At 44.1% G+C, this 27,008-nt stretch overlaps 1 protein-coding gene across 5 annotated transcripts; it reads right to left on the bottom strand.

The window, feature by feature from the left end:
• Positions 1 to 6,432: 6,432 nt before the first annotated feature.
• LOC127785683 (WAT1-related protein At5g64700-like) lies at positions 6,433 to 26,425 on the bottom strand. Of its 5 annotated transcripts, none has more exons than XM_052313082.1 (8): positions 26,041 to 26,425; positions 25,598 to 25,660; positions 14,994 to 15,110; positions 12,036 to 12,270; positions 11,631 to 11,717; positions 11,216 to 11,367; positions 9,117 to 9,179; positions 7,719 to 7,949 (listed from the first exon to the last, which is right to left on the bottom strand). In XM_052313082.1, the coding sequence occupies exons 1-8, from the start codon at positions 26,244 to 26,246 to the stop codon at positions 7,874 to 7,876; spliced, it is 999 nt and encodes a 332-aa protein (XP_052169042.1). In that variant the 5' UTR covers positions 26,247 to 26,425; the 3' UTR covers positions 7,719 to 7,873. The 5 variants fall into 5 exon arrangements, with proteins under 5 accessions (XP_052169043.1, XP_052169042.1, XP_052169040.1 ...); XM_052313080.1 differs by having other exon boundaries at positions 11,631 to 11,789; positions 26,041 to 26,322; XM_052313083.1 differs by lacking the exons at positions 7,719 to 7,949; positions 9,117 to 9,179 and adding an exon at positions 6,433 to 6,728 and having other exon boundaries at positions 11,631 to 11,789; positions 26,041 to 26,316.
• Between the last annotated feature and the right edge of the window lie 583 nt (positions 26,426 to 27,008).

Here is a 27,008-nt window from a genome sequence, read left to right as displayed (position 1 = left end):
AGGGTTTCCAGCAAACATCATAACACAGGTTCAAATGGAAAATACGAAATTGATCACAGCCACTTAGCCACAGACTTCCAGTCCTAAGAGCATCTCCATCAGTCTCCCCATCCCACTATCCAAGTCAAATTTCAGCCATTCTAGCCAAAAACGTGCTCTAGCAGCCTCTCCAACCGGATGGTTAAGCCATCCGGCTGGCCAAAACCCCCCCCCCCCTCACTAGCCAAATTTGGCTAGCCACAAATTACTAGCCAATCATGGGCCCCACACAGATTCCCCATGGCCCTTCCCCTCATCTCCTTCGTCTCTCCAGCCACGACCTCGACGCCGCCACTGATGCTGCCGCCGTGCACAGCCACGACCTCAACGCCACTGCCGATGCAGCCACGACCTCCTCGATGCGGCTCAGAAGGGCAGGCCGGTGGCGGAGAGAACGATGGCGCGTGTCACGGCGAGCGTCTTGAACCCACGCCGGAGTGCCACCATCGTCGTCGAGGTCGCCAGCGCTGTCGCCGTCGTCTGCACCGTCGCCAGTCATTGCCATCCACTGCCACGTCCCCAAGGTTGCCGTTGCTGTCGTCTGGATCCGGCTCTGCCCGACCTTCGTTGCCTCTGGTGCGGCGTGGGTTCGGGGCGGTGCGGTGTGGATTCCGGAGGAGGGGGCAACCTCCGTCGCGCGGCCTCCGCTGCCTCCGCCTACGCCTCCCCGGCGCTGCGGGTGTGGCTAGGAAGGGTGGCGAGGAGGCGAGCTTGGCCTTGCACGCCATCGCCGTCGTGGAAGCTGGAGGTGGTGGCGGCGTCTCGGCTTCGTCGTGGTGGCGGCGGCGGGGGGTCCCGGAGGCGCAGGAGCGGGATGGCCCTCGCCTTCGGCGGCGGCAGCGGTGGTAGGCTGGATGGCGCCGCCGGCATCTCGCATCGTCGTGGTGGCAGCGGCAGCGCCCCTCAGCCTGTGTCTGCCCTGTCGAGAAGGGGAAAGAAGGAGAGAGGGACTGACCGTGGGTCCTATGGCTAGAATGGAGAGGATAAATGGAGAAACTATTGGAGTGAAAGGCAAATTTGACTCTCTAATTTTTTAGATGGCTGGCCAAATGAGGATTTGGAGAGCTCAAAATAGTCAATCTGTTGGAGATGCTCTAAGGATAGCAAAATACAGACATAGCTCCTCCAGGTTTTGGTCTAGTGGGCTCCAAACACAGATCCCTGGCGACACAAGTAAAGCTAGACCCACTCTCTCACACACACAAAAACAAAGCCAGCAACAGGCAAGCAAGAAGATAATATGCCCACCTGTGCCCTAGGTGGTCTCAGACTTGCCACAACACTACTCATTTTTGTTAACAGTGTGCCTTCATCTCTTCTTCTTTCACGGTGAAGAGGCTTCCATTGCAAATGACAAAAGATAATTAGGAAAGGGATTGTCAGTGGTGAGTACACCAATTTGTTCCAAAAGATCATGTTATTTCTAGTTAACCATAGGTTCCAGCATATTGCAGCCAACAAGACAAATTTAACTCTATTACGTTTAAAGCCAACTCTAATTGTAATAAGAAGAAAAAAAGATCCTCAAAGCCATTAGGAATGGAATCCTAGTTCATAGTATCTCAACAAACACATCAAACAAACTTAGCGATGGGGCAACTAAACAAAATATGGCTATTTGATTCAATTGCACCATCAAGTTGATGTCAGAACTAGGATTCGGCAATACTAAAATGGGTAGCGAACAAGCAGGAAAGTGGATGGGTTATGAGACAAAGGATTTATGCAGGTTCAGACCATCTCAATGAGAAGTAATAGCCTACTCAAGTGTGGTTGGGGATTTGATCCGCCGATTTCTATATTAATCTAATGATCTCAAGTGTGGTTATGCCCCTTAAGAGGCGTCCTGCTCTCCTTATATAGTCAGAAGATACATGTTTACAAGATAGAGACTTTATCCGTTACGGTTTAAATCTCTATAACCATTTTACAATCACAACCGATTAAGACTACGGGATAATTCCTTGATACACAAGTTAATACAATACCCTAGTCTTATCCTGTACATATTCTAGCCATATGGACTATCCCCTGTAATGATGTGACCATGGCTACCATTAGTACAACCATTGCTCACTCATGGATCAACAAGAAGTCATCAAGATCAAGTCCTCCAAGTGTTGGAATCCGATTCGGCCACCTGCTACATTGCTGACTTCAAACGGCCGCCAAGTATGCATACAAACTCCGTTTTTGGCCTGTGAGTACTTGATGGAAAGCTCTTGGAGTCATCTTTCCAATGGATCTAGCCTCATCGCTAAATTCCATCTCAGTCATTTGCAATTGAAGAACCAAGGTGTTGTGTCACCTATAGTGGGCCTATGTGCCTGTAATTTTGTTGTTTGGGACTCGGCCCAAGTGGGGCCCATGTGGGGTGCACCCCAACCAGGTGGAGCACGACCCTAGGGACCCCTTGGTCATCCACCCACCTCCTTAAATAGCAAGGTACCCCTTCAGGGTTTCTCAGGTTTTGTTTAGATTAATGTTTAGTTTCGTTACTTTGCCGTGTAATCCCGTGATCGATCAGATCACCGGTTTGCTCATTACTGAATCCCAACTTATCATTTGTATTCAATTCCTACTGCTTTTATCTTGTTCTTGCTTGTTTCTTCGATTTGCTTGCAGGAATAAGGTTGATCTGCATCGTTAAGATCAACAAACCACGAAGAAGTGTATCAATCGCTAAGACGCAACACAACAACATCTCATACGGTTGTAGTCGGGTCGTCAATATTTCTCCCAAATTGTAGTTATTTTCAACTCACGGAAAGATCGGGCCAATCATAGCCATGAGTGTCTCGAGTGGGACTCAGGGTTTATCAAGTGGTATTAGAGCTTTCGTTGCTCGGTGAGTTTTATCTACCTATAACCAGAAAATAGCTGTACAAAAAAAATTGCATCCTTTACCTAGCCATATTTGTGCCCCTGCATTGTTCCATGAAGTTTTTGCTATGTTGAGTTTTGCGTTACATCGTCGAGTTGTGTTGCTGGTCTTAGCGTTGCTTCCGTATAGAGTTTTGCGTTCTGGTCACGTCTAGTACCACCATTGTTGTCGCTGTCGCCGTGTCTTTGCTGTTGTCAGGACCTACGAAAACAGACTGATCTCACCGCCAGGGTTCGATTTTTGTAGTTTTCAGAAGTTTTGTTTGTCAGTTTTGGAGTTGCGTCTAAGTTTCTGTCATATGGTTGTATCATGTCCCGTGGTTGTATCCGTGATGGTGAGCTGTGTGTGAGTAGGATGGAAGGAGGAGAGTAGATTAGATTGGTTTGGTTTGTTTCGGAAAGAAATATTGGATTGGTAAAAAATTTGTTTCCCTTTATATCTCTTACACCAAATCCGGAGTAGTGGCCACCATACCACCTCCCCACCGATACTAAGACTAGATTAACTAAGATATAAGATAACAATGGTCATGATAAAAGGGCTAATACATCTAAAACGACATAATAGCACTGATAGCACAAGCCATCGAGACAAGTTACTTCTTGCCAAGAGATCACGGCTAATGCCCCGACTTGAAGCAAGAACTCGTCAAAAAGTAAAAGAAAAAGGTGTTAATGCACTGAAAGTTGTATTGATTGGATTCTCTCTCTTATTACAATGGTCTGGGGTTTATATTTATACCCCGAGTACAAAACTTGTCCATTATGGACATGGCTCAAGCTTTTCTTAAGAGAAAATACAAACAAGTTCATTCGGCATACTCTTACCATATCTCTAACTCAAACCGACATAAATATCCTAATTAATAGATACAATTGACTTAAATGAGCTATATCTTTAAACGTCATTGACGATTATCCTCGAGGCCTGATGAGGACATCCCAGCTGTGCACGCTAGCTCATGTCACAAAGATATAAATCAAGGTCCACTTATGCGAAGTCGTGCGAAGAAACTACAACAACAGGTGAACTCACCCCTTGTTACATTTGATGCATCTATAGATGAGAATGTTATACTACCTAAATGTTCTACTTTGGTTGTGCTTAGGAATATGCAACAAGAGCAAGCTGAATCGGATAGTGAAAAAGGACCAGCAAAAACGGACCAGTTCAGCTTCAAAACGGACCAATTCAAGAAATCATCATGACTTTTGATTCTCAAAAGCTATGAAGGTAAATGAGCACTTTATCAAAAAACTTATTGAGTCTAGTTTCACACCCAACAAACCGCTTGTCCATTGGATTTCCCACTCAAGAGTTATGGCTAGATTAGTGGATACTGCTCTGAAGGCCAACAGTTTGCCAAGACTTTCAACTTCTCATGCAAAACTGTATCAATCTACAATATTTTGTAGTGCATTAAGCACATGGTGTGAAAGCTTATTAAGTTATCTTTCCAAGGCAACTGACCGCATGTCATTTGGACTTCCCAATATGGAGTAATGACATTTTCACTGAAGGCTGCTCAGAAGCCAAATCGACGCGCGAGTATTCTCGGGAATTCGTTTGTTGAGACCTTTGGGCTAGCCTATATCCTTCAAACTTCCAAGACTTTTTATACTTATCTAGGAGGGTTGTTCCTAGTATAAATATCCCCTATGTTCTTCCAGAAAACAACTTTTGATGATTTGATAACCTGAATGGTTTTTGCAGCTGAGCTACTTGAGTGTCTTCTTGCAAGTTCTTCTTGGACTTGTGAGGAAGATCTCTCTAAGGTCCCCTAGTCTATCTTGCCAAATCTATCTTGCCAACTCCAAATCCGAGTCTATCTTGCCGAATTTCGCTGTTAATAGTAGTTTAGGTGTCTAAGTTTGTCCAATATAACGGTATAGTGCCTCGTGGGGAAACAGTTGTGTTTGCCGCCACGATGTTAGGTTTAAGGCATAGGCCCACCACCTAACGGTCACACTTTCCGTTATGGTGCAAGGCTAGGCATTTGCTAATATAAAGGCTACATGGTGACCTCTAAACCACATTCAACGTGTAGAGTGTGCTAGTACCGACAGGTACAGGATAAACTAGAGCGATTCATATTATGTTGGTAAAGCTGTACAAACTCTGTAAAGTTCTTAAAACTAGTCGACTAGAGGTCATGAACGACATAGTATATGATCTTGTTTTGCAGGTATTAGATTTGACTTACGTTGAGTGATTCGGGTTCCGACTTATTCTTCTAGGGCTCGATTCGTTAGGGGTATACAAGCTTTTGCAGATCATTATATACATGTTTGGTCGGTCAGCCTAGGTAATTACATCCGGTGGTAATTTGAGTTCTAATTTGTGTTTATGCCCTATATCTGCTTATCATTGCTTAGATGAAAATGTGAAACTAGTGCTTGTTCTAGGAACTAGTTACACATGAGTATGAGTTTAGAGCATTTGAGATGTTGTAGAGCTCCAGCAATTTGTCAAGTCTCCTGAGATGTGTAAAACATCTAGTCAACACCTTCATGTGGTTTGACAGGCATGTCTCAGGCTGACGTTAGCTAGAACATGGAGTCCCAGTAATATCTCTTATGCTCTCTACTCGATTCTTTGGGTTTCATAATATGTTTGCTATTTGACTTGATAGGGCAGCGATGAGGTTGGACGATTACTGTTTTATTTGAGTTTTATTGAGACCCCATCCAACTAAATATTTCGCGCTATCGCTTCAAATAGTTACATAATATTTAATCCGAGGTGTCCCACAAGCATGTTCACAAAAAATTTAGAATTCAAAAAGTTTTAAATTTTCCATACAAAATTTTCCTATGTGAATTTATGTTACGAAACATTATGAGTTTATAAAATTTGATCATCAAAGATAAAAATATTTGACCAAAGACAAATCCGTAACTTCCATTAACTTGAAATGGAGGGAGTGGAGTGGAGTTTTTCAGCACGTTGAAGAGAGCTACATATTTGTCCAAGGCCGATCAACATTAATTTATTAAGACCTTTCTTTCTCCTCAAGTTTATTTTATATTTTTCCTGGGCAGTTCTTCTGAAATAAGTAAACAACTATCAATAATGAGGTGTTTTACAATCTAAAGGTTAATTACTAGCTAAGTTTCCGACTCCCTTTGCTTTGTAACGGACCTTCAAATCGACTACGCAAAAATATATATACAGAGAAAATTTGATAGAACGTGCTTTGTTACGGACTCTCAAATTGACTATGAAAAAAAATATATAGAGAGAGACAATTTGATAGAACACAGCTGGTTCACAATTAAAGCTTTAAAGATAAGTTGACGATAACATAACAAGAGTATAAAACTGTAGAACTATACTGAGACAAAACCAATATGAATAATGAATTATCGCCTATTCTTATATCATCTTCCATATATTGGCAACATGCTTTCTGCTTTCTCCAAACTCATACATGCATCAAATATCTCTGTAGGAGTGATACGAGTGGGACTGATCAACGATATTTTGTTCTAATGGTATAATGAAAGGACTGATCAACAATATTTTCTTCTAATGGTGTATAATGTAATGCAGTAGCATTCTTCAACAACAAACAAACAAACAGTATAAGTAATTAAGCACTTGTCCTCCAGTATATTGTTTTTGCATTTAAATTACTGCTATATAAATATACATCTCATTGTCTACATATACAACTCCAGTGTATTCTGTACCTTCAAGAACTTTTGTGGAATCTACACTCTATGCTTACTGCCTCGATACTTCTCAAGCTTTGGCCCAGAGAAAAAGATAGAGCCCAACAATCACCATTGCTGTGCCTATGATACTGCACATTCAAAATAAGAAAGCAACTAAATCATATGTTATGGTCGAATATTAAAGTATTGCTCACAGCTTGGTCACTTGTTTCTTTTTGTTGTTCAGTACTACAGAAATGACCTTTGTAACAATCCCATCACGGCGTGTTCCTTTATATCTGGCCGTAATACTACTAGGGTCTTGTTATGAACTAGCACTAATATATCATCGCTAGTTCTGTTAATTAATAGGCCATACGGTCGTCCTGCCCAATGACTGAACCATCCTCTCCACTAAGTACAGAAGCGTCATAATGGATTTTCTTTTTAAAAATAGAGAAGTTGGATGAAGACAAGTTTTAGATAGAAATATTAGAATTTGTTGAGATATACTCCCTCCGTTTCAGGTTATAAAACGTTTTGACTTTGATCAAAGTCAAACTACTTTAAATTTGACTAATTTTCTAGAAAAAAAGTAATATTTTAACCCAAGACAAATATATTATAAAATTTTATTCAATTATAAATTTAATGAAACTATACTGGTATTGTAAATATTACTATTTTTTCTACAGAGTTAGTCAAACTTAGAGTTGTTTGACTTTGATCAAAATCAAAACATCTTATAACCTAAAACGGAGGGAGTATAACTTTGTAATTTATGATCTTTTCATTTTAGATCTTTTACATGCCAAGATAAATGTTAGAAGTGTTGAGATCTTCTATGAAAAAAACCATTTTTAAAATTTTATTTTCGGTTGGAGATAATTTTTATATCAAAACTGTAGAATTTCTTTACATCTACTATACATCTAATTAATTTTTTGTTTGAAACTATATAGAGGCTCAAATATAGGCATTTGAATTTTCGAACTATTAGAGTTAAAAGAAAACATGTGTTTCTGTAGTGTCACGCCCCGAACTAGTCCCGAGAGGAACTTGCCCGTGACGCTCCAAATTAACCTGTTAATCGATACCAGTCCCAGGAAACAGTGCTGGTATCACAGGAAGACAGAATATCACAGCAACATAGGTCTCTTTATTATTGAGTAGGAGTACAGTCATGTTGGGCTGCGGACAGATCCCGAGCTCACAACTGCATTACAAAAGGGAAAGCGGAAGCCAAGACTTGGACCAAACATCATAGGCGCGACTTGGGAACTAGGCCGAAACCCTAAAACTCGTCGTAGCCGGCTTGCTCCTGGAAGAACTCCTCGTCAGCGGGATCCACTTCATCTTCTTCAGCAACTCTGGGGGGAGATTATTTATATAGAGTAAGGGTGAGTACGGAAGTACTCAGCAAGCCATGGGAAATAAGTGTTTAATGCAGGCTTCAAGGAAAGGCTGTTGTTTTTGCAATTGATTTTATTTGAACTCTTTTCTGAAACAACTAAGTGAGTGCTTCTCAAACGACACGGATGAGACAGTGCGTCTCGTCCGGTCGGAGTATGTGCAATGTATCAGTCTTTTGAATTGATCAAGATTGGCACCCGGCCAACTGCTTTCAAACGGCCGCCCGGGCCTGGCTGATCCCATCAGCCGCAGATTTTCCAAACATCAATTCCAAACCACATCAGCAAAATTTCACAAGGCAGTAGTCAAACAAAACTACGATAGGAATCACCTCACATCCGCCCATGACCGTGGGCACGGCTGTTCGAACAGTTTAATAACCTCTGCAGAGGGGGTACACTTTACCCACACGACATTACTAACGCGGATCATCCAGCCCGTGCAGAACGGCCACGACTAGAGACCTTAAGGCTTTCATGACAAGGCATTTCGAAAGCCGACACAGGTTCACCATATGCCAACGAGAGGGGTCCCAGACCAACACCAGATTAGGTCCCAGACCATACTGTGCCAGGAAGCCCAGGGGTCCTCCCCGACACCACCCCGGCAAATCCACATGTCTCTTGGCATCAAGGCTCCCCCGATTAGCTAGTTACTCAGCCAGAGGTGTCCCATTCCACCCATGTGGTCGTACTTGTCTTATGTTCGGATGAAATTCCAAGGGAACGGTCCTTAAGTGCAAGAGCGGGAAACCGTACACCCGGTACGTTCCCCGGTCCGCGATTTTGGAAATTCATTTAGTTCGCAAGCACCGACCCAGGTGTCGGGTTTTCCAAGTCTTTTGTAAAACCCAAGTTTTACCCATCGTTGGATATTTTGAATTTGAGGGGAGGTGTTCCGATGCGCGTGCCTAAAAGCCCGCGCATCGAAGCACAACAGTCGACAAAGGCGGTTTAAGTGTTCAATAATTCAAGGAGGGTAATTGCAGCATTAGGATTGGGGGCCGGCAGGCTATCTCGCAAGCCGCGGCCGAATTACTCATGATAATCCTATTTATGCAATATTTGCGAAAACGGAATACTTAGATTTAAATTATAGGTGCAACATGGTCAAAGGTGACTTGCCTTGCTCGAGATCTTGACCTTGATCCTCGAAATCCTCGCACTGCGGGTCTTCGGGCTCCGAAACTACACGCGAAACGGGACAACTCAACAAACGGTGAAAATAAAGCCCTAACATTGATCTCTAAGCGTGCCATTAGATAGATCTCGAGATTTGAGGAATTTTGGAAGTTGACCGGAGTCAAACGGACTTACGGTTGGGAAGATATTGGATTTCTAAGATTATTGGATTTTTGGTCTAAAGGAAAAGGATTTATTTAAATCCTTTTTGAAAAAGAAAAGAAAAGAAAAGGAGGGAGGGAAATTAGACTTCCCTCAGGCGGCTAGGGCGCGGCCCGAGAGAAAGGGGCGGCTCGGCCGAGCTTAATGGGCCGGCCGGCCCAAGGAGGCGGCCCAAGGCGCGCGCGGGCGGGGAGGAGAGAGGGAGTGAGCCGGTGGGCCGGGTCCATCCAGCGTGGTCTCGGGTGGGACCCGCTTGCCAGTGACTCGGCTCACCGTGAGCGTGGTGCACGCTGGTCGTGCTAGGGTTTGGGGAGGGAGGCGCGGCGCATGCGTGCGGTTTGCGGGGGACGCGGTGCGGCGGGCCCACGCGCAGCCTCACGGCTCGCGGTGGACCGCGCACACGGGGAGGGAGAACGGAGGGCGACACTACCGCGACGAGGTGGGGCGCTGTGACGTGAGGCCGACGGCACTGGAGTGATCTCTCCGGACTCGGGCCGGGGAAGAGGAAGAAGACGAGCGTCCGGAGTCCCCTTCCGCGTCCTAGCGCGCACCGGCTCCTCCGGCACACGCGACAGCGGCGGTCGGTGAGAGAGACAGCAATGGCGCGGGCGAGAAACGGGGAAGATTGGGAGGGGAAAGGGGAAGGGAGGCGCTTGGGTTTATAGGGCGGTGATGTCGGTTTGGAAACCGACCTTGGGGCGGTCAAGGAGATGGGGCGGGTGGCGCGAGCGGTCAAGCAGCGCAGAGGTGGTGACGCCGGCGGTGGTTGGGGAAAGGGAAAAAGAAGGGGGGAAAAGGGGCTTGCCACCTTGCCATTTCGGGGAAAAGGAGGAGGGAGAGGGGGGGCGACGCGGCAGAGGGGGCGGAGGGCTCTGTCTCCGTCCCTTGGAGGCACGCGCAGGGAGTGGCGGGGCCGAGCCGATGACGACGGCGATGACGGCGGGGGCGGTTTGGAACGGAGCGGCGATACGGGCTGCAGGCGCGGGCAGGCGCGGCAGAGGCTGACGGCGGCGGCGACTAGGCGGTCGGCCACCACGGCGCGCGCGTGCGCGGGAAGCAACGGGCGGCGCGGCGATTTGGGCGGCGTCGGCGGCGGGAGGCGGCAGCGGGGGCGGGGGCGCTCGGCTCGGCGCGGCTCACGCGCACGCGTGCGCAGCGCACGGGCAGAGCGGGGGAGAGGGAGAGAGAGAGAGAGAGAGAGCCGGGGAGGGAGGGAGGGGGAGATGGGCCGAGAGGGATTCGGCCCATCGAACCCGAGGGAGGCAAAATAGACTTTTGCGGAGGGATTTGATTTGGGAGGGATTTGGATTCGGGATTAAACTTGACGATAAATCGGGGATTTGAGATCTGAGACGGCACGGACACTAGACAACAAGCAAAGAAACAGATTTCGCAATTAGGATTTTTAAGAGATAGTTTTCCCGTTAGGCGCCACGACGGAACGGGCGCTACATTTAGATGCCAAAAAAGCTAAGATGCTACGTAAGCCATGCGTGGATAGAGATATTCAGATTCAAATGCCTTACATATCAGATAAAACATCAAGAGTTCTAAACCCAATATATATCAGGTAAAATATATCATTTTTTGAGCCTTTTCTTTTGGCAATGATATTCCGTGAGTATCACTGCCGCTTGGTTAGTGCCTGGTCAATACCAAAGTTCACTGTTGCCCATTTGTGTAATGGTGGTTGTTCGCCGTAGATGATTATCCATTACTGTAAAAAATATGCATGCCAATTTGGAATGTGTTTTTAGGCTATGTAGAATTGGGTGTCATGTAAATTCGGCTAAGCAAGACCACAGATAATTGGTTGACATGCATTTTCTATTGGTAATGCTCAACATGCATCATAGATAGTACAAATGATTGCAACTGACCTTCCTACTGTCACATCATCCCCCATAAATACGGAGTCTAGCACAACAGTGAAGACCACTGATAGTGGGTTGAACATCGGGGGATAGGCTGGACCTCGCTTAGCCACTGCCCATGAATTAAGGCTATATTTACCAGCCGTTGCAAGTGCGCCCTACACCAAAGTGGTTTTGATGTCAATATCCGTAGAACAACTAGGCCTATTGCATTTCCTGAAAATTCATTATTCCTTCAAAATCATATTATAACTCTAGGCCTATTATTAATACTACAACTCAAGCTACACTGGACACCCCAAGAATAGGAAACAAAATATTCTCTGTAGAAATGATTTTATCTTAATTTTTCAGAAACGCTTTTCTCATTGTAGCTTCTAGTTAAGTTAATTTTAAGGACTAGGAAGGTTTGCAGACATACTGAGTACACAACGGTAACAAGGTTGAGATCCCATCCTAGCTTCCAAGCACTCTTATGTCTCCTTAATATGATTCCGACAAATGCTGCCTGAAATCCTCCAACCAAGCATGTTATCATGGAAGACCAATATTTGTATGGGTACACTTTCAGAACTTTTGACTGCAAATACAGTTACAACATGTAAATATCAGCATAAGATTATTCTGGTATGTATGTTTCTATTAAAAGGTATGTTTGTGATTAGAGCAATTTTATGATCCTTAAGGAGATACCATGAGGTACCAAAAATTTAATGTAAATTTGGTACCTCATAGTATTTAGGTACCAAGAGATACCAAATTTACAATATAAAAATGATAATTCATGGTTACTCCTCAAAGAGGGTAAAATTGCTCTTGTGCTTACCTGAACAAGGTACCAGCAAGCATAGGCAAAGCTGCTGGCAACCAATAAAATTGTCCCTCTTAGCTGATTGGTTGCAGTTTTTGTGGTGTGTTCATTTTGGTGCTGCAAGATGGAATTCCAGAGATGCAGTGACTTGCCTTTGTATAAGCTGACAACCATTGTGCCACCGACAGAGAGCAGAACACCCACTATCTTCAGTACCCCAACCATGCTTCCAATTTCGAATGTCTCTAGTCTGTCATATGTTGATACATATCCATATGATTCAATGAGGTCATATATTTGCAACGCAATTCGAGTTTACCTATAAATGGCTATCTTTTTTCATTCCATGAAATAAAAAAGTTGATACATATCCATATGTTTCAGTGAGATCATATATTTGCAACACAATTCGAGTTTACCCAAAAATGGCCATCTTTTTTCATTCCATTAAATAAAAAACGAAATTTGGAGGGAGAGACGTCCCTCCAAACATTTCTTAAGAGAAATTGTAAACATGTTGGAGATTGAACACGGAACCTCAGGATTAAAATAACACACTCCTTGTCACTGTACTATCAAGTGCATCACTTTCATTCCATGAAATAATTATGGCTAATTTTACCATTGTTGAGTACATACTGGTTGATAACTTGATATCATGTTTTCTATTGTAAAACTTAATATCTCAGCTCAAGTACTAGGTACCCTGTACCTAAGGTACCAAAACTTCTTTTAGTTTAAAATTTTGATAACTAAAGATACTTTCTCAAGTAATAAAATCTATCAACAATTATTGTTGGAACCTATTAGTACTGAAATACATTGTACATAACAAAGAAGGCGAATGGAACCTTTACACTAGAGCGGATACCATCATCTCAATCGGGCGGTAAGCCCCATCTCAATCGGGCATGGCGTCCGTCACAAGCTAGAAGTCACAGATGTGAAGAGTTATCTCAATCGGGCAAACAACCGTCACGGATGAATCTATCTCAATCGGGCCCTAATTAAAGCCCGTCACAGATAGCTTTGACCCATACGACCAGTCAAACTATAGCCCGTCACAGATGACCTATCTCAATCGGGCCACAACTACCACCCGTCACAGATGACCCTCATCTGTGACGGGCATTAACTATAGCCCGTCACAGATGACTCATCTCAATCAGGCCTAAGTTAATGCCCATCATAGATGAGTATAATCCAAAAAAAATAAATTTTATTTTTTGGCATGCCATGCCATGCCGTCCCGCCTCTCCCAGGCCAGTCTTTCAGTCTTTTTTGTCCTCACCCGGGAAGAACTTCCCGACCGGTCACTCATCCCAAAATTGCTCCAGGCCTCCCAAAATTGCTCCAGGCCTAGCACGTTTAACGTCAAAGTTCTTTGAAGATCGGCTTCTGGAAAAGTAGTTGTAACTTGTTGGTATAAGTATTCTATTAATCCTATTAAGCCCTAGGTGAGGATGTCACACCCCAACATCCCCCATTCATATACATTCATTCACATCCCCCATTGTATAACTCATCGAGATCTACAACTATTGTATCGGTCCTTTGTACAAATAAATTCATTTGAACAATTCAAATTTTGAAATTTCAAAATTTGACAATTTCGAACAAAATTTGGGGTTATAAAATAATTTCAAATGGAAAAGTCACCAAAACTAAAGTTGTAGAACTCATCGAGGTGCAAAATTTTTATTTTGGTCATTTCTCCATATGACTCTGTTTAAACAATTTGAAATTTGAAATTCAAAGTTTGAAAAATTCAAATAGAATTTTATATCAGTGAACGACTTCAATTGAAAAAGTCATCAACAACAAATTTGTATAACTCATCAAGATCTATAACTTTTATGTTGGTCATTTTTCTATATAACATTTTTTGAACCATTTGAATTTGAATTTGAAAATATGACAACTTCAAACAACATTTTCAAATACTAAATGATATCAACAAAAAAAAAGTCATCAACAACAAAGTTGAATAACTCATCAAGATCTAAAACTTTTATTTTGGTCATTTCTTCATACGATAAAGTGATAGTAACATTGTTCACAAAATTGACATATCTCTTATCTGGTTTATGAAAAAATTTGTGAATAATGTTACTAACATTTTGTTGGATGAAGAAATAACAAAAATAAAAGTTTTAGATCTTGATGAGTTATTCAACTTTGTTGTTGATGACTTTTTCAATTGAAATCATTTAGTATTTGAAAATTTTATTTGAAGTTGTCACATTTTCAAATTCAAATTCAAACGGTTCAAAAAATGTTATATAGAAAAATGACCAAAATAAAAGTTATAGATCTTGATGAGTTATACAACTTTGTTGTTGATGACTTTTTCAGTTGAAATCATTTACTACCCGTAAAATTATTTTGACTTAAAAATAAATTATTATACTGCACTTAATTATTTTGCTATAGTTTAACTTACAAATATAAACATTTCACATTAAAAATGGAAAAATACTCATTGGTGACGGGCTTTAGTTAATGACCGATAGAGATTAAGTCATCTCAATCGGGCATTAGTATATAGCCCGTCACTGATGAGTCATCTGTGACGGGCCTAGATGTTATCTCAAACGGGCCTCAAGTTGGTGTACGTCACGGATGATGGTCATCTGTTACGGGCCCCAACTTGAGACCTGTTTGAGATATGGAATGTTATCTCAATCGGGCCTAAAGTTGGTGCCCGTCACAGAAGATAGTCATTTGTGACGGGGCGTAACTTTAGGCCCGTTTGAGATATGGAATGTTATCTCAATCGGGCCTAAACTATGGCCCGTCATTGATAGGTGTCATCTGTGACGGGCTTAAGTTTTATACCCATCTAATATGTCTGTGCGACCATATCTTAATCGGGCACTTTTTGGCCCGATTGAGATGACTTACTTGTGATGGCCCGCTATTTCTATGCATATTAGAGGTCGTCACAGATAAAAGGATATGTACTAGTGTTACCTGAACATGAGTGAGAGAATGAAGGTGAACAGGGGAATGATGTTTATGAAGATGACGGCGTAGGATGCAGTGGTGTCCTTGAGCCCATAGAAGTAAAGGCTCATTGGAACTGCATACCTGTATAGTTTGATATGTGAGAAGAAAGATGAAAACCATGTCTCAGATAATTAATTAGAACTGGTCAGCAGTAAATTGATTATTGATCACGTACTGTCAAATTGGCTCTCCTATATATGTAAAAGTCTTTCACCAAATTGGCTTTGCCATGAGTAAAAAATTGTATCTTATTAGAGCGAAGATTCTTTGTCGCAGCGTCTCTGAACAGTGAACAAACAAATATATATTTTTTACATATGCTGACCTTTCACAACCATTTGTAGGATTATTATCCTCTATCCTCTAACTTCGCATGATGAAATCAGAGGTGTATTAGTACCATGACTTTGGAGTAGTGAACCAGCAAGACCGATGTACAAAATAAACGGTATAGCATGGTACAGTTCAGTTTCCCCCTCTACGCTGTTGCTACAGTGAATAAATACAAATCACTGTTTTCTTTTGTAGTGCCAGACAGCATCTCTGCCTTCAGCGCCTAAAGACAATGGATCCGGGTCCCAGATTATATCCCTATAGAATTAAGTTAATTACTTTTATATGGTAATCAACTGAACATATCACGAGTTCATAATTTCTGGTGAAGATCTCAACGAAGTTTGTGCAAAAGATATCTTCCAACAAAAAGCAAGGTTGGATCTAGTAGCTTCATTTTTGCCGCTGAAGCAATCCTCCTAACAAATTAAGTGCTTCTGTAAAATCTTAATTAAGTTGACTTATTATTCATACAGATACATACTACACAGAAACCTAAGTGAAGAGCTGTAAGTTTGAACATTTTAATTTTATTAAAAATGTGTATTTAGTTCTATGCTTTGCCAAACCTATTTTGAAAGAAATATCGGCGCATATATATATATATATAGAATCAAGAATATCTTCAACCTTCTTTGAATTAAAATGTATGCTTATCATTTTAAACAATTGTTCTGGAAGAATGTGATAAGATGTGCAAGAGGCCGAATGCGTACAGAGGGGATTGATGGAAACGGAGGGAAGTATCGTGTCCATCAAAGACTTTAGAAAGGACACAACTGAAATGAAACCAAGAGGTCACTGGCACTATATCGGAATTCCAAGCTCATCAAAGTCTCTCTTTTTCGTTTGGGCCGCAATGTGCTAAGTTTCTGTTATTTATCATGCAGTGCTTTTGTTCGTTTTCATGCATGCGAAATATTATAATATACTCATAACGAGAGGAGACATGCATACTACAAAATATTAAAATAAATGAAAAACAAATTATATATTAAACTATAATATAATTAAGAAAGAGAGAGATATAGACTGACAGCCTCTCGTTACGTATTCTTTTTGTATGTGCAAGCAAAGCGAAATACAAGTTGTACTACTAGCAAAACAATCGCTATCGTCACCCTCTGTCTCTAAGCCCCGACACACACCCCCGCCGTAGGCAAAACCCATCCTCGCCGGTGCTCGTAGCCGGCGAGCAACCCCAATCCTCCCGTATCTCAGCAAGCCCGTCCCTCCTTTTAGCCCTCCCTATGCTAGAAGCGTTTCCCCCAGAAATTTCCACTCCCCCCGTCACAAAATTTCAAATCCGCTCCTCTCAGATCCAAAAAGACGGCGAAATTTTCGGCTCAGATCTGGCTGTTCGCAAGTTTCGCTCTTCTTCCCTGCCACCAGCGCGCTCCCCGCAGCGCCAGGATGCCTCCCCCATCAAGTCGCTTTCAATTTCTTCAGATTTCCCTGCAAAAAATCTGGACGAGTCCTTTCAGATCTGTTCATCAATGGATCCCCCTCCTCTACGCCTTTACTCTGAAGTTGTTGCCGCGGATCCTCCCCCAACCATTACTCCAGCTGCAGCCCCTTCGTTGGTCGCAGCTCGAGGAGCAGTAAGTGCAAGGCTGACTTTTGCTGAGGTTGTTCCTTCCCAACGCCAAGATTGCCGTATCCTCAAGAGTGGACGGATCATCCAGCATCCGAAGCAACCCCCTGCTCCTGGTGCTGTGATTCCTGCAACCCCTGACCAGAGCTGGCAGATTGTGAGGAGTAAACGCTGGAAGGGTGCAAAGGTTCCGTCTTCAATTCAGGCCAACAACCAAGTTGCTCTGCAGAGGAAAGCTCGGTTCATTCAACGCATGGCTGGGAGATGCTACCGTTGTTTGCGCTCCAGTCATCAAGTCGCCACCTGCCGCGAGCCTTTGCATTGTTGGTTTTGCCTGGGTTTGGGTCACATAGCTTCAAGATGCCCTAAGCGGCGTGGTTATAAATCCGCGCTACCCCCGTTGCTCCCCACTCCTCCACAAGCACCAGCTGTTCCTGAGAAGAATCCTGTTGTCCCCCTCCCACAAACATCCTTTGATCAGTCCATGCGCTCAGCTGTTGCCTCTGCCGGGGGAGCAATGGACGGTTTAGCGTTCCGTCCTGACGCCGACTCTGTGGTGATCTCTACCACCGGCGAAGCTGAGCGCCTTCGCCATCGTTTTTCCACCTGCTCCGTTGTGGCCTGGTCTGTGGGTGAAAGGGGCCACAGTGTAGACCCAGCTACCTTTGCTGATGATGTTCGCATCGCCTTCAACATCCACCGCAGAGACATCCAAGTCACCATATTTCACCCTGAAGATTTCTTTGTCACCCTCTCTTCTCCGGCTCTCCGTGAAACCTTTCTCAGGCAGCAGAGGCTCGAGACGGCTTCTGGCCGTATCTATCAGTTCAGCCCCTGGACGGCTGAAAGGCATGGGCAGCACGTGAAGTTCCGTTATCGCGTTCGCCTGTGTTTGGAAGGGATCCCTATGCACGGGAGAACGGAGGAGATTGTGGGCAAGTTGATTGTCCGGCAGTGTTCTATTCACTTTGTGGAAGAATACTCGCGCCGATGCAACTACAATCGCACCTACGACCTATGGGTGTGGACTTCGGACCTGTCTTTCATCCACAAGGCTTCGTGGCTCACCCTAGCGGATCCTGATGAAGAAGGCCTTGCAACTGACATCCCTCTCCCTGATCTTCATCCCAACCGCAAACCTCCACCAACCGATGAGAAGCCGGGTTGGCTTTACTTTGTCATCATCCATGTTGACATTGTAAAAGACCTTCGCATTGGCCAGTCTATCACCGTCCCCTGGCGTTATGGAGTGCAAGACATCTTTGATCGTCCAAGCACGGCGGCTCTGGCTTGTCGTGCAGCACCTGAGCCTCTTCGTAACCCTGAAGATGATGATGATCAGGATCGCCATTCACGTGGTCGTCACCGTAGCCGTTCTCTGGTGGGCCGGTTCAAAGACTGTCTGTCCAGCCGCAGCAGAGAACCAGTCAGGCAAGACAGACAGCAGTTCAATCAAGATACTCGGGGTCATCAGCGTTCGCGTGAGCAGATTGTGCATCGCAGTCGCAGTCACCGCTCGCGTGAACCTGGCGAGGTGAGATCACCTTCTAAGTTCTCCTTTTCTCAAGCTCTTTCTTCTGCTGCTCAGTTCTGCGCCAGTCCTTGCAAATCTCTATTTTGTTCCAGGAGCAAAAGTCCCGACTCAGGAGCAATGTCTCAACATATTTGTCGCTCAGTTCAGCCTTTGCAGCCTGACCCGTTGGTTTCTTTGCAGGTCCAGAGTTTTGTCTTGGACTTGCTTGAGACGCACCTCGACCCAATGTTGCACGAAGTGAAGATGCACGAGTCGATGTACTCGCCGGACACTCTCAAGCCTCGGGCTGTCTCTCCGAAGTTTGTCCCGTCAGGGCAGCAGCAAGACGGGGGAGGAGCGACAGAGTTTCTAGCTTCTGTCACCACGCCTCTGCCCCAACCCTTGCTTGCAGCCCCGGTTCCTGCCCCGCGTCGTCCATGCAAGAACAAGGTGAATCTCCCTTCTGTTCAGCGGCATAGTGCTCCTCTGGCACGCAAACGCAACTTGGGCTCTCGGCTTGAAATTTTTGCCCAAGAAATTCTTTCAAAGCGTTTTGGTTTTCTTGGTAATAATGCTGCTTTTGATGCAAACGTCAAGAAACTTTACCTGCAGCACTTCAAGAAGCCGTTCTCCCCTGCATCTTTGAAGACTATTAGGACCCTCGTTGACAAGGGTGGCTGTAAGGCCATCAACTTGAAGTCTGGAAATAAGGCTTCAGCTGTGGTGGCTCCGGCCTGAGGTCGGCGACACCACCAGTCTCTCGGGCGCCTCTTCTGTGAACCATGCCTGCACAAGCCCAGCCGTCGGTTTCCAGCTGCTCCATCAATGTGATGTTGTCACTGCTACTGTCAAGTGTGTTTTGTTGTCTATGTATCCAGTTTAGGCAGCTCTATGTTTCTTCCTCTTGGAGAGGATGTGTTTCAGTATGCTGTAAAACTGTCCCTCCCTCCTGCTTAGTCTTTTTTAGTTGCCTACTAAGCTCTAAATGTCGCAACTAGATGTTAAACTCTTCAATTGGAATGTAAGAAGGCTTAACAGCCATGCTAAAAAAGATTGTGTCAGATCTCGTGTCTTTGAAGCTGGCTCGACAATTGTCTGTCTCCAAGAATCCAAGCTACAGTTTGTCGATTCTGCTGTCATCTCTCATGCAATTGGACCGAGATTTGCAAACAATTTTGCTTTCCTCCCTGCTGATGGCACTAGGGGGGAATAATCCCGGCCTGTGATGAAAATTTCTTCACTCTTTCAGATGTCCTCGTGGGTTCCTATTCTTTATCAGCCAAAATCACTATGCTTGCTGAAGGACTACAGTGGTCTATCACAGTGGTGTATGGACCTCAGCTCGAATATGAAAAAATCTCTTTCCTGAATGAAATCTCGTCGCTCAAGCCAGCAATGCTCTCAACCTGGTTTCTGGTAGACGACTTTAATCTTATCTACAAAGCCTCTGATAAAAACAATGACAGACTAAACAGAGGTCTTATGCAACGTTTCAAAGGGCTTCTTGACAGATTAGAGTTAAAAGAACTCCCTCTGCTCGAAAGATGTTTCACTTGGGCAAACACAGGACCAAATCCTACTCAAACAAAGATCGATTGTGCTTTCTGTACCACTGACTGGGACCTCCTGTTTTCCGCTGCAAGATTATTCCCACTTTCTTCTTCTAGCTCTGATCATGCCCCTTTGTTTCTACTGGCTGTGATCCACCGCAACGATCAGTTTCCTTCCGTTTTGAATCTTACTGGTTGGAAATACCGGGTTTCTCGAATGTGGTCAAATATTCTTGGGAAAGACATTTGCTTGCGTCAAACCCTCTCTATTTTGCGTCTGAAATTGTGCCGGCTGGCTAGGGATCTAAAAAGATGGAGCAAATCACAAGTGAGAGACATCAGACTTCAGTTTGCAATTGCAAATGAAGTGACTTTCCAACTAGAGGTGGCACAAGAATCAAGATTGCTTACAGATGAAGAGAGATCTCTTCTAGCTGAGTTGAAGGTTAAAAAGTTTTGGGCCTTGCCGTCCTAAATAAAATTCGTATCATACAAAGATCAAGATTATCCTGGTTAAAGGTGGGCGATGTAAAATCAAAATTTTTCCACCTCAAAGCAAACTATAGACGTCGGAAAAATTACATCCAATCTCTCACCACTCCTGATGGGATTGCCACTTCCAGTGCAGACAAACATGCAGAACTCCACCGTTTCTTCTCAGCCAGATTTGGTCTTAACCAGCCAAGAGATTTGGACCTCATTTCGGAAAATATCAACTTTCCTTCTTTCGATCTGTCTGAGCTAGAGGCAGATATATCAGAAGAAGAACTTAAGGCTACCATCAGCTCTTTGCCGCCTGAAAAAGCGCCGGGACCGGATGGTTTTACTGGTAGTTTTTTCAAGCTGGCATGGGATATAATAAAGGGAGATCTTCTAGCTGCAGTTGTTTGGTTCTGGAATTTAAACACTTCTAACTTTCAAGATTTGAATTCGGCGCTCATCACCCTTCTGCCTAAAAAAGGAGATGCATCTAGTGCTGACCATTATAGACCTATAAGTTTAATGCACAGTTTTGTAAAGATCATCACTAAAACTCTTGCAAACAGGCTAGCTCCCAGGCTGAATGAATTAGTCTCTCATAACCAAAGTGCTTTTGTGAGGAAAAGAGCCATTCATGACAACTTCCTGTTTGTTTAAAACTTGGTTAAATCTTTGCAGAGGCAAAAGAAGAAATGCCTCTTTGTTAAGGTCGACATCTCAAAAGCTTTCGACTCTGTTAGCTGGCCTTTTCTGTTGGAGGTACTACAGCGGTTGGGTTACGGAACAAAATGGTGCAACTGGGTTTCAAATTTGCTGGCCACCTCCTCATCTAAGATTCTTCTTAATGGATCACCGGGTGAAGAAATAAAGCACTTTAGGGGTTTGAGACAGGGGGACCCCCTCTCACTGCTCCTGTTTATTCTTGTCATGGAACCACTGCAAAGGTTGATTTGCAAAGTGGAAGATCTTTCCCTTCTTACACCAGTTTCAGGCAGGCTAAGCCGGTTTCGATGCTCTTTATATGCGGATGACGTTATTTTCGTCAAACCGACAAAACAGGATATCGACATGCTGTGCCAGATTCTTTTTTCTTTTGCAAGAGCTTCTGGCCAGCACACCAACATTGCAAAAACTGAAATTTTCCCAATTGCGTGTGATGGGGTGAATGTTCCAGATATAGCTCAAGATCTACCGGGGTCTATAAAATCTTTCCCTTGCTCCTATTTAGGTTTGCCGCTGCACACGCGCAAACTAAGGAAGGTGGATTTTATTCCTTTGATTGACAAAATTGGGGCTCGCTTGCCAGGATGGAAAGGAAAATTTTTCACTTCTGCTGGTCATGAAACTCTTGTAAAATCAGTGCTCACTGCCCTCCCCATTTACCATATGACAGGGATCCAAACTCCTAAATGGGTTATCAAGTGCATCGACCGTTTTCGCAGATCCTTCCTTTGGAAGGGGGAAGATCCTGACAAGGTGAATCCTGGTAGCAGCCTTGTTAACTGGTCCACGGTGTGCATGCCAAAAAAGATCGGAGGTCTCAGAATTTTAGACCTTAACAAATTCTCAAGAGCTATTTGGCTTCGCTGGCTTTGGTTCAGTTGGAAGGAGGAGAACAAACCTTGGGTGGGTTCTGATTTACCATGTGACCAAGTCGACAAAAGCCTGTTTCAAGCTGCTTCAGAGATTTTATTAGGAGATGGAAAAAAGGCTCAGTTTTGGGAGGACAACTGGCTCTCAAATCAGTGTCCAAGCCTGTTTCAAGCTGCTTCAGAGATTTTATTAGGAGATGGAAAAAAGGCTCAGTTTTGGGAGGACAACTGGCTCTCAAATCAGTGTCCAAAACATCTTGCCCCAAGACTTTTCAGCTTAGCAAAAAGAAAGAAGAATTCTGTGCAACATGAACTCGCTAACAACAACTGGATCTTTGGTTTTCTGCAAATCACTACAATTGAGGAGATTCATGATTTAATCTCATTAGGAGCTCTCATCCAGAATGTACAGCTCTCCCCAAGTCGCCCTGATGATATTCTTTGGAGATTCTCTTCTAATGGAGTTTACAGTTCTAAAAGCGCATACTTGTTGCAATTTCAAGGCACCTTCCCCACCACTGACTTCGAAAGAATCTGGTCAACTCCTACTGAACCGAAGCACCGTTTCTTTGGTTGGCTCGTTCTGCACCAAAAAAACTTTAACCGCGCAAAACCTCCTGCAGCGCCATTGGCTGTGCGATTGGATTTGCTCTCTCCGTAGGGAGGCTTTTGAAGACACCTCACATTTGTTCAAAGAATGTTCTTTGTCTTCTGAGGTGTGGAACAAAATCTACGCTTGGAAGGGATTAGGTCAAAACCACCTACCAAACAATTTGGATTTAAAAAATTGGTGGAGTGCTCTCTCAGCCATTCAACCGAAGCCCTTGCAACTAAAATTAAAGAATTTTAGGTTGTCTGATAACCTCCTGATGGAACATTTGGTTGGAACGGAATAGGCGTATCTTCCAAAAAAAATCCCACAACGGTTGATAGGGTGGCCACCCTAATTCTTCAAGACTTTGATCAAAGACTCTTGGCTTTCCAACCTCCTTGATACTCTTTTTGTTTTTTGTGTTTTTGTTGTTTTCTTGTCTATAAATAACTTTTATTTCGTCTAATATATTCCGGCAGTCCTTCTGCCGTCGTTCCCTAAAAAAAAACCTTCTTTAATGCTATAACAAACTCTGGTTTTGGTTTTAGTATGGAACAAGACAATTCCATAGTTTCACTTGGTATTTGGTTATAATCTTGATTTTTCAATTCAGCGGTTGATACAGTTACTTTGGTTTGTCGTACATATTTGGCCAATCAATTTATTTTTATCTAATAGCACGCGGGTGAGGAGAACACGCGGCAGCTCAACGATTGGCACGACCGGTGACAAGCATGGCTGCAAGGGGAGATCGAATCCTCTCTAGGGTAAGGATAGAGAGCAGAAGAGGGGAACGAGAGGAATGAAGAGGAGGAAAGAGAAACAGAGTTGAACTCTTCTAAATAAACTAATAATCTTTCTCTCTAGTGTTTTCTTTTCTTTTCAGCCAGTCCCAATTAAATCAATTACGGAATCAATGGTGACAGCTTTGAAAAATAACAGTCATCAATATTATAAATAATACTTTTAAACCTAACTACATGATCATGTAAACTTTTGTGACTGCATAATCCATCCAGTCACGGAACAACTAAATTTTGTGATGCTGTGACATACCTGTGGTGAGAGTTTTTTTCGTGACTGTTCAGCATGGCCATAACAAGAGGTGTGGGGCAGTCACCAAAATTCAGTCTAGTAGTGTAGTTTCCAAATTCTGAGTTCAAAAGTACCGATAGATATTTTTTTTGAGTGTTATTTTGGTATTTTTGAGGTATAGAATTTTGAGTATCAATAACATTTGAAATATTTATTTTGAAGGCAATACAATAATATATAGATTAGTCTTGAAAATATTTTAACAAAATCAAATATTTATTTATGGGTTAATTTGATTCATACCACTGCAAATATGACAAATAAAAAATATACCACTACTATTCACGTTATCTAATGGGTGCCACTGTAAAATTGGAGCCATGCCACTCCGTCACTATTTCCGTTCTCCCCATCCACTCTCCGTGACGACGTGAGGACACTTGGTGACGACGTCCGGACGTCATGGTCGTCGTCGACGACGGGCACGGCATCACCGGCAAGACCCCGACGAGCCGCTGCGCCACGAAGTCCTGGATCTGCGCCGGCGCCACGCTGGCTGCAACTCCGCACATACCGCATCAGGTCGGGGAACGGCGCCACGATGGAGGACGCCGACGCCGGGCCATGCTGCGGCGGACGGGGCACGGCGGGGAGCGGCGGCATGCGGAGGGAGGGAACGGTGGACGCCGCGCTTGGAGGGAAGGAGATGCGGCGGCAGCGCATGGAAGGGAGCGAGTTGCGGCCGACCGGGTGGAGGGATCTGCGGCGGCGCGTGGATGGGGAGAACGGCGTCCGCCACATGTGGAGGGAGGGAGATGAAGCAGCAGCGGGCAGAGGGGAGGCAGCGAACGGTGGCGGTACGTAGTTGTTGCGCTCCTCGTTTTCATCTTCTTCCTCCTCAGCTTCTTCCTTCCTCCCGGCATGGAGCTCACCACTGCGCTGCTCGGCGTGCGCTCCTGGACCCGAGCGCTCGCGCTGCAGAGGCTACAGCCAAGGACGACGATACTGCGATGATGACAAGCAGTGCACTGCTTCCGCATGTCGTGACTTTGTGATTTGATCCATGCATTTGAATGTTGCTGTTGCGTGTTGCTTTCGTTTGCAATTAGTCCACGATCTCCTGATAGAGAATTTCTATGTGCAAAACTGCAAACTACCGTGGCGTGCGGCGGCGGCCGTGAGTCCGCTCGCTCGATGCGGAGCTCGGCGATGAGGCATAGGTCGTGGTCGGCGAGCACGGCGGCGGCGGTGTCGGTGGCGTCAGGGTCAGCAGCGTCATCCGGGGCGGCGGAGGAGGAGGAGGAGGAGGGGGAGCGGAGGGGGAAGACGGAAAGATTGACGGGGAAGATGGAAAGAGTGACGGAGTGGCATCCACCAGATAATGTGAATAGTAGTAGCATATTTTTGATTTGCCATATTTGCAGTGGCATGGATCAAATTAACCCTTTATTTATTGTATACTACAATAGAAAATCCCAAACAAACTATGTTTCGAGAACCATGTCATTGTCCAAAATAATAGATATTATTGAACGGGGAGTATAGTTTCAGGGGTCTTTTAAAAGGACACACATAGTATAGGAAGCACTTATATTTATGTGATGTTTACCTCTAAAATCCCTAATAGTAGCCCTGGATTACGTACGTATATGCACGTATGCCTACAGCGTATATTGATAAATGCATGCATGAGTAATAAATCATGGGTATTTTTGTTAAACTCAGGCTGCTCGATCGTTCGTTGGTCATTGAGGTTCTCCAAAATACTAGTATATGATATAGTATATTTTGTTAAAACCTAGTACATGTTTATTCGGAGGATGTATAAATAATGGAAACTTGACAGTAATTTGAAGCTTCAGATTGAGAACATGCGTACCCGATAAAGGCATTGAAGAAGATCCATCCGAATGCGCACCAATCCATGTCCCTCCACTTCCCTCTACACAAAACAAAATTTAGCAAAAATAGAATCTACATTTTCATCACGGCACCTGTTTTTTACAGTGCATGCATATCCTACACACTGCTAATGATACTTGCTGGCGATACCCATGTTTATCCATCATTCGAGCCACAAGTTTATACATGGCGTTATCCATTGCATCCATTGGTTCACAATTTCAACTAGACTAGAAAAACGCTGGTTTTGTTGGCACAAAAACTAAAATACTTTCAATTTACGTTAAAAACTACTATGGCCATCTAAATGCCATAGATTAGCCCTAAATTAACCCCCCATCACTAGTTTAGTCCAATAATGTTCTTCTCATCTGCAAACTTTAAGGGCCTGCATGCGAATAAGAGTAGGAAACAAGAAACCTCTCAAAGATGAGGGCAAAGGGGAGGATGAAGACGGCGCCGAAGAGGCTGCGATACGCGAGCAGCGCGAAGATGAACATGCCGCCGCCGATGGACACCTTGGAAAGCATGATCATCCCCGTGATGAACAGCTGCACCAGCACCATCGACGCCGGCGCCTTCCATCCCGCTGCTGCTGCCTTAGTGCCCGCGCCGTCGATGTCCATCTGGTGCGCCCGCACGGCCAACTCGATCTGGCGTCGATGTAGGCTTAATACTTTATACTAGTTCGCTGGGTGCGCTTTAGTATGACCCACAATTTAAATAGCCGTGTTAGATGCATACTCCTAACAAACAACCGTGTGTACATGCATCATGCATGATGTGCGCATCAGACTGCTCGATTGACAGATCGATCAGATCAGTAGATGCATCTGTGCTTGGACTCCGTCGTCGACTCATGCATCTCGACGACAATTTATATAGGCACCCCTTACAATTTGTAATATCCGTGCTCACTTTTTTTTTTCACCATTAGATCACAATTGCATGTGTTTTGCCGTTTGTGGGCATTCAAAAATTCCTGGGACATAATCATTTATGCATCTATTGTTCCCTCCCCCGGTAAATAAAAGGAGAAGCCTATTTGACTTCCTCAACTACTATAATGATTGTCTACTACGAAAATCGGCTATACGGCACTTTACAACTTCTAAAACCGTTCAAATTGCTCTACTAGTTAAAAACCATAGTGGTTTTCGTCTATGAGGGCGCTGATCGACCTGGCACCCAATCAATGAAAATAATAAAATAAAAAATATAAGGCCCACATTGCCATTTACAATCTTCGTCTTCTTCTATTCTCACTCCTGACTCCACAACCACCTATCAGCCACGATCAACTTCTCTCTACACATGGAGACGCGGTGACTTCTCTTTAAGGAAGTTAGCGACGTGTTGCCACGGGTCTCCACTCCATGCACTATTAA

Source organism: Oryza glaberrima, chromosome 10, assembly GCF_000147395.1.
Source record: "Oryza glaberrima chromosome 10, OglaRS2, whole genome shotgun sequence".
Lineage (NCBI taxonomy): Eukaryota > Viridiplantae > Streptophyta > Magnoliopsida > Poales > Poaceae > Oryza > Oryza glaberrima.
Note: the sequence above shows the minus strand (reverse complement) of the source record. Positions and strands in the feature narration are given on the sequence as shown.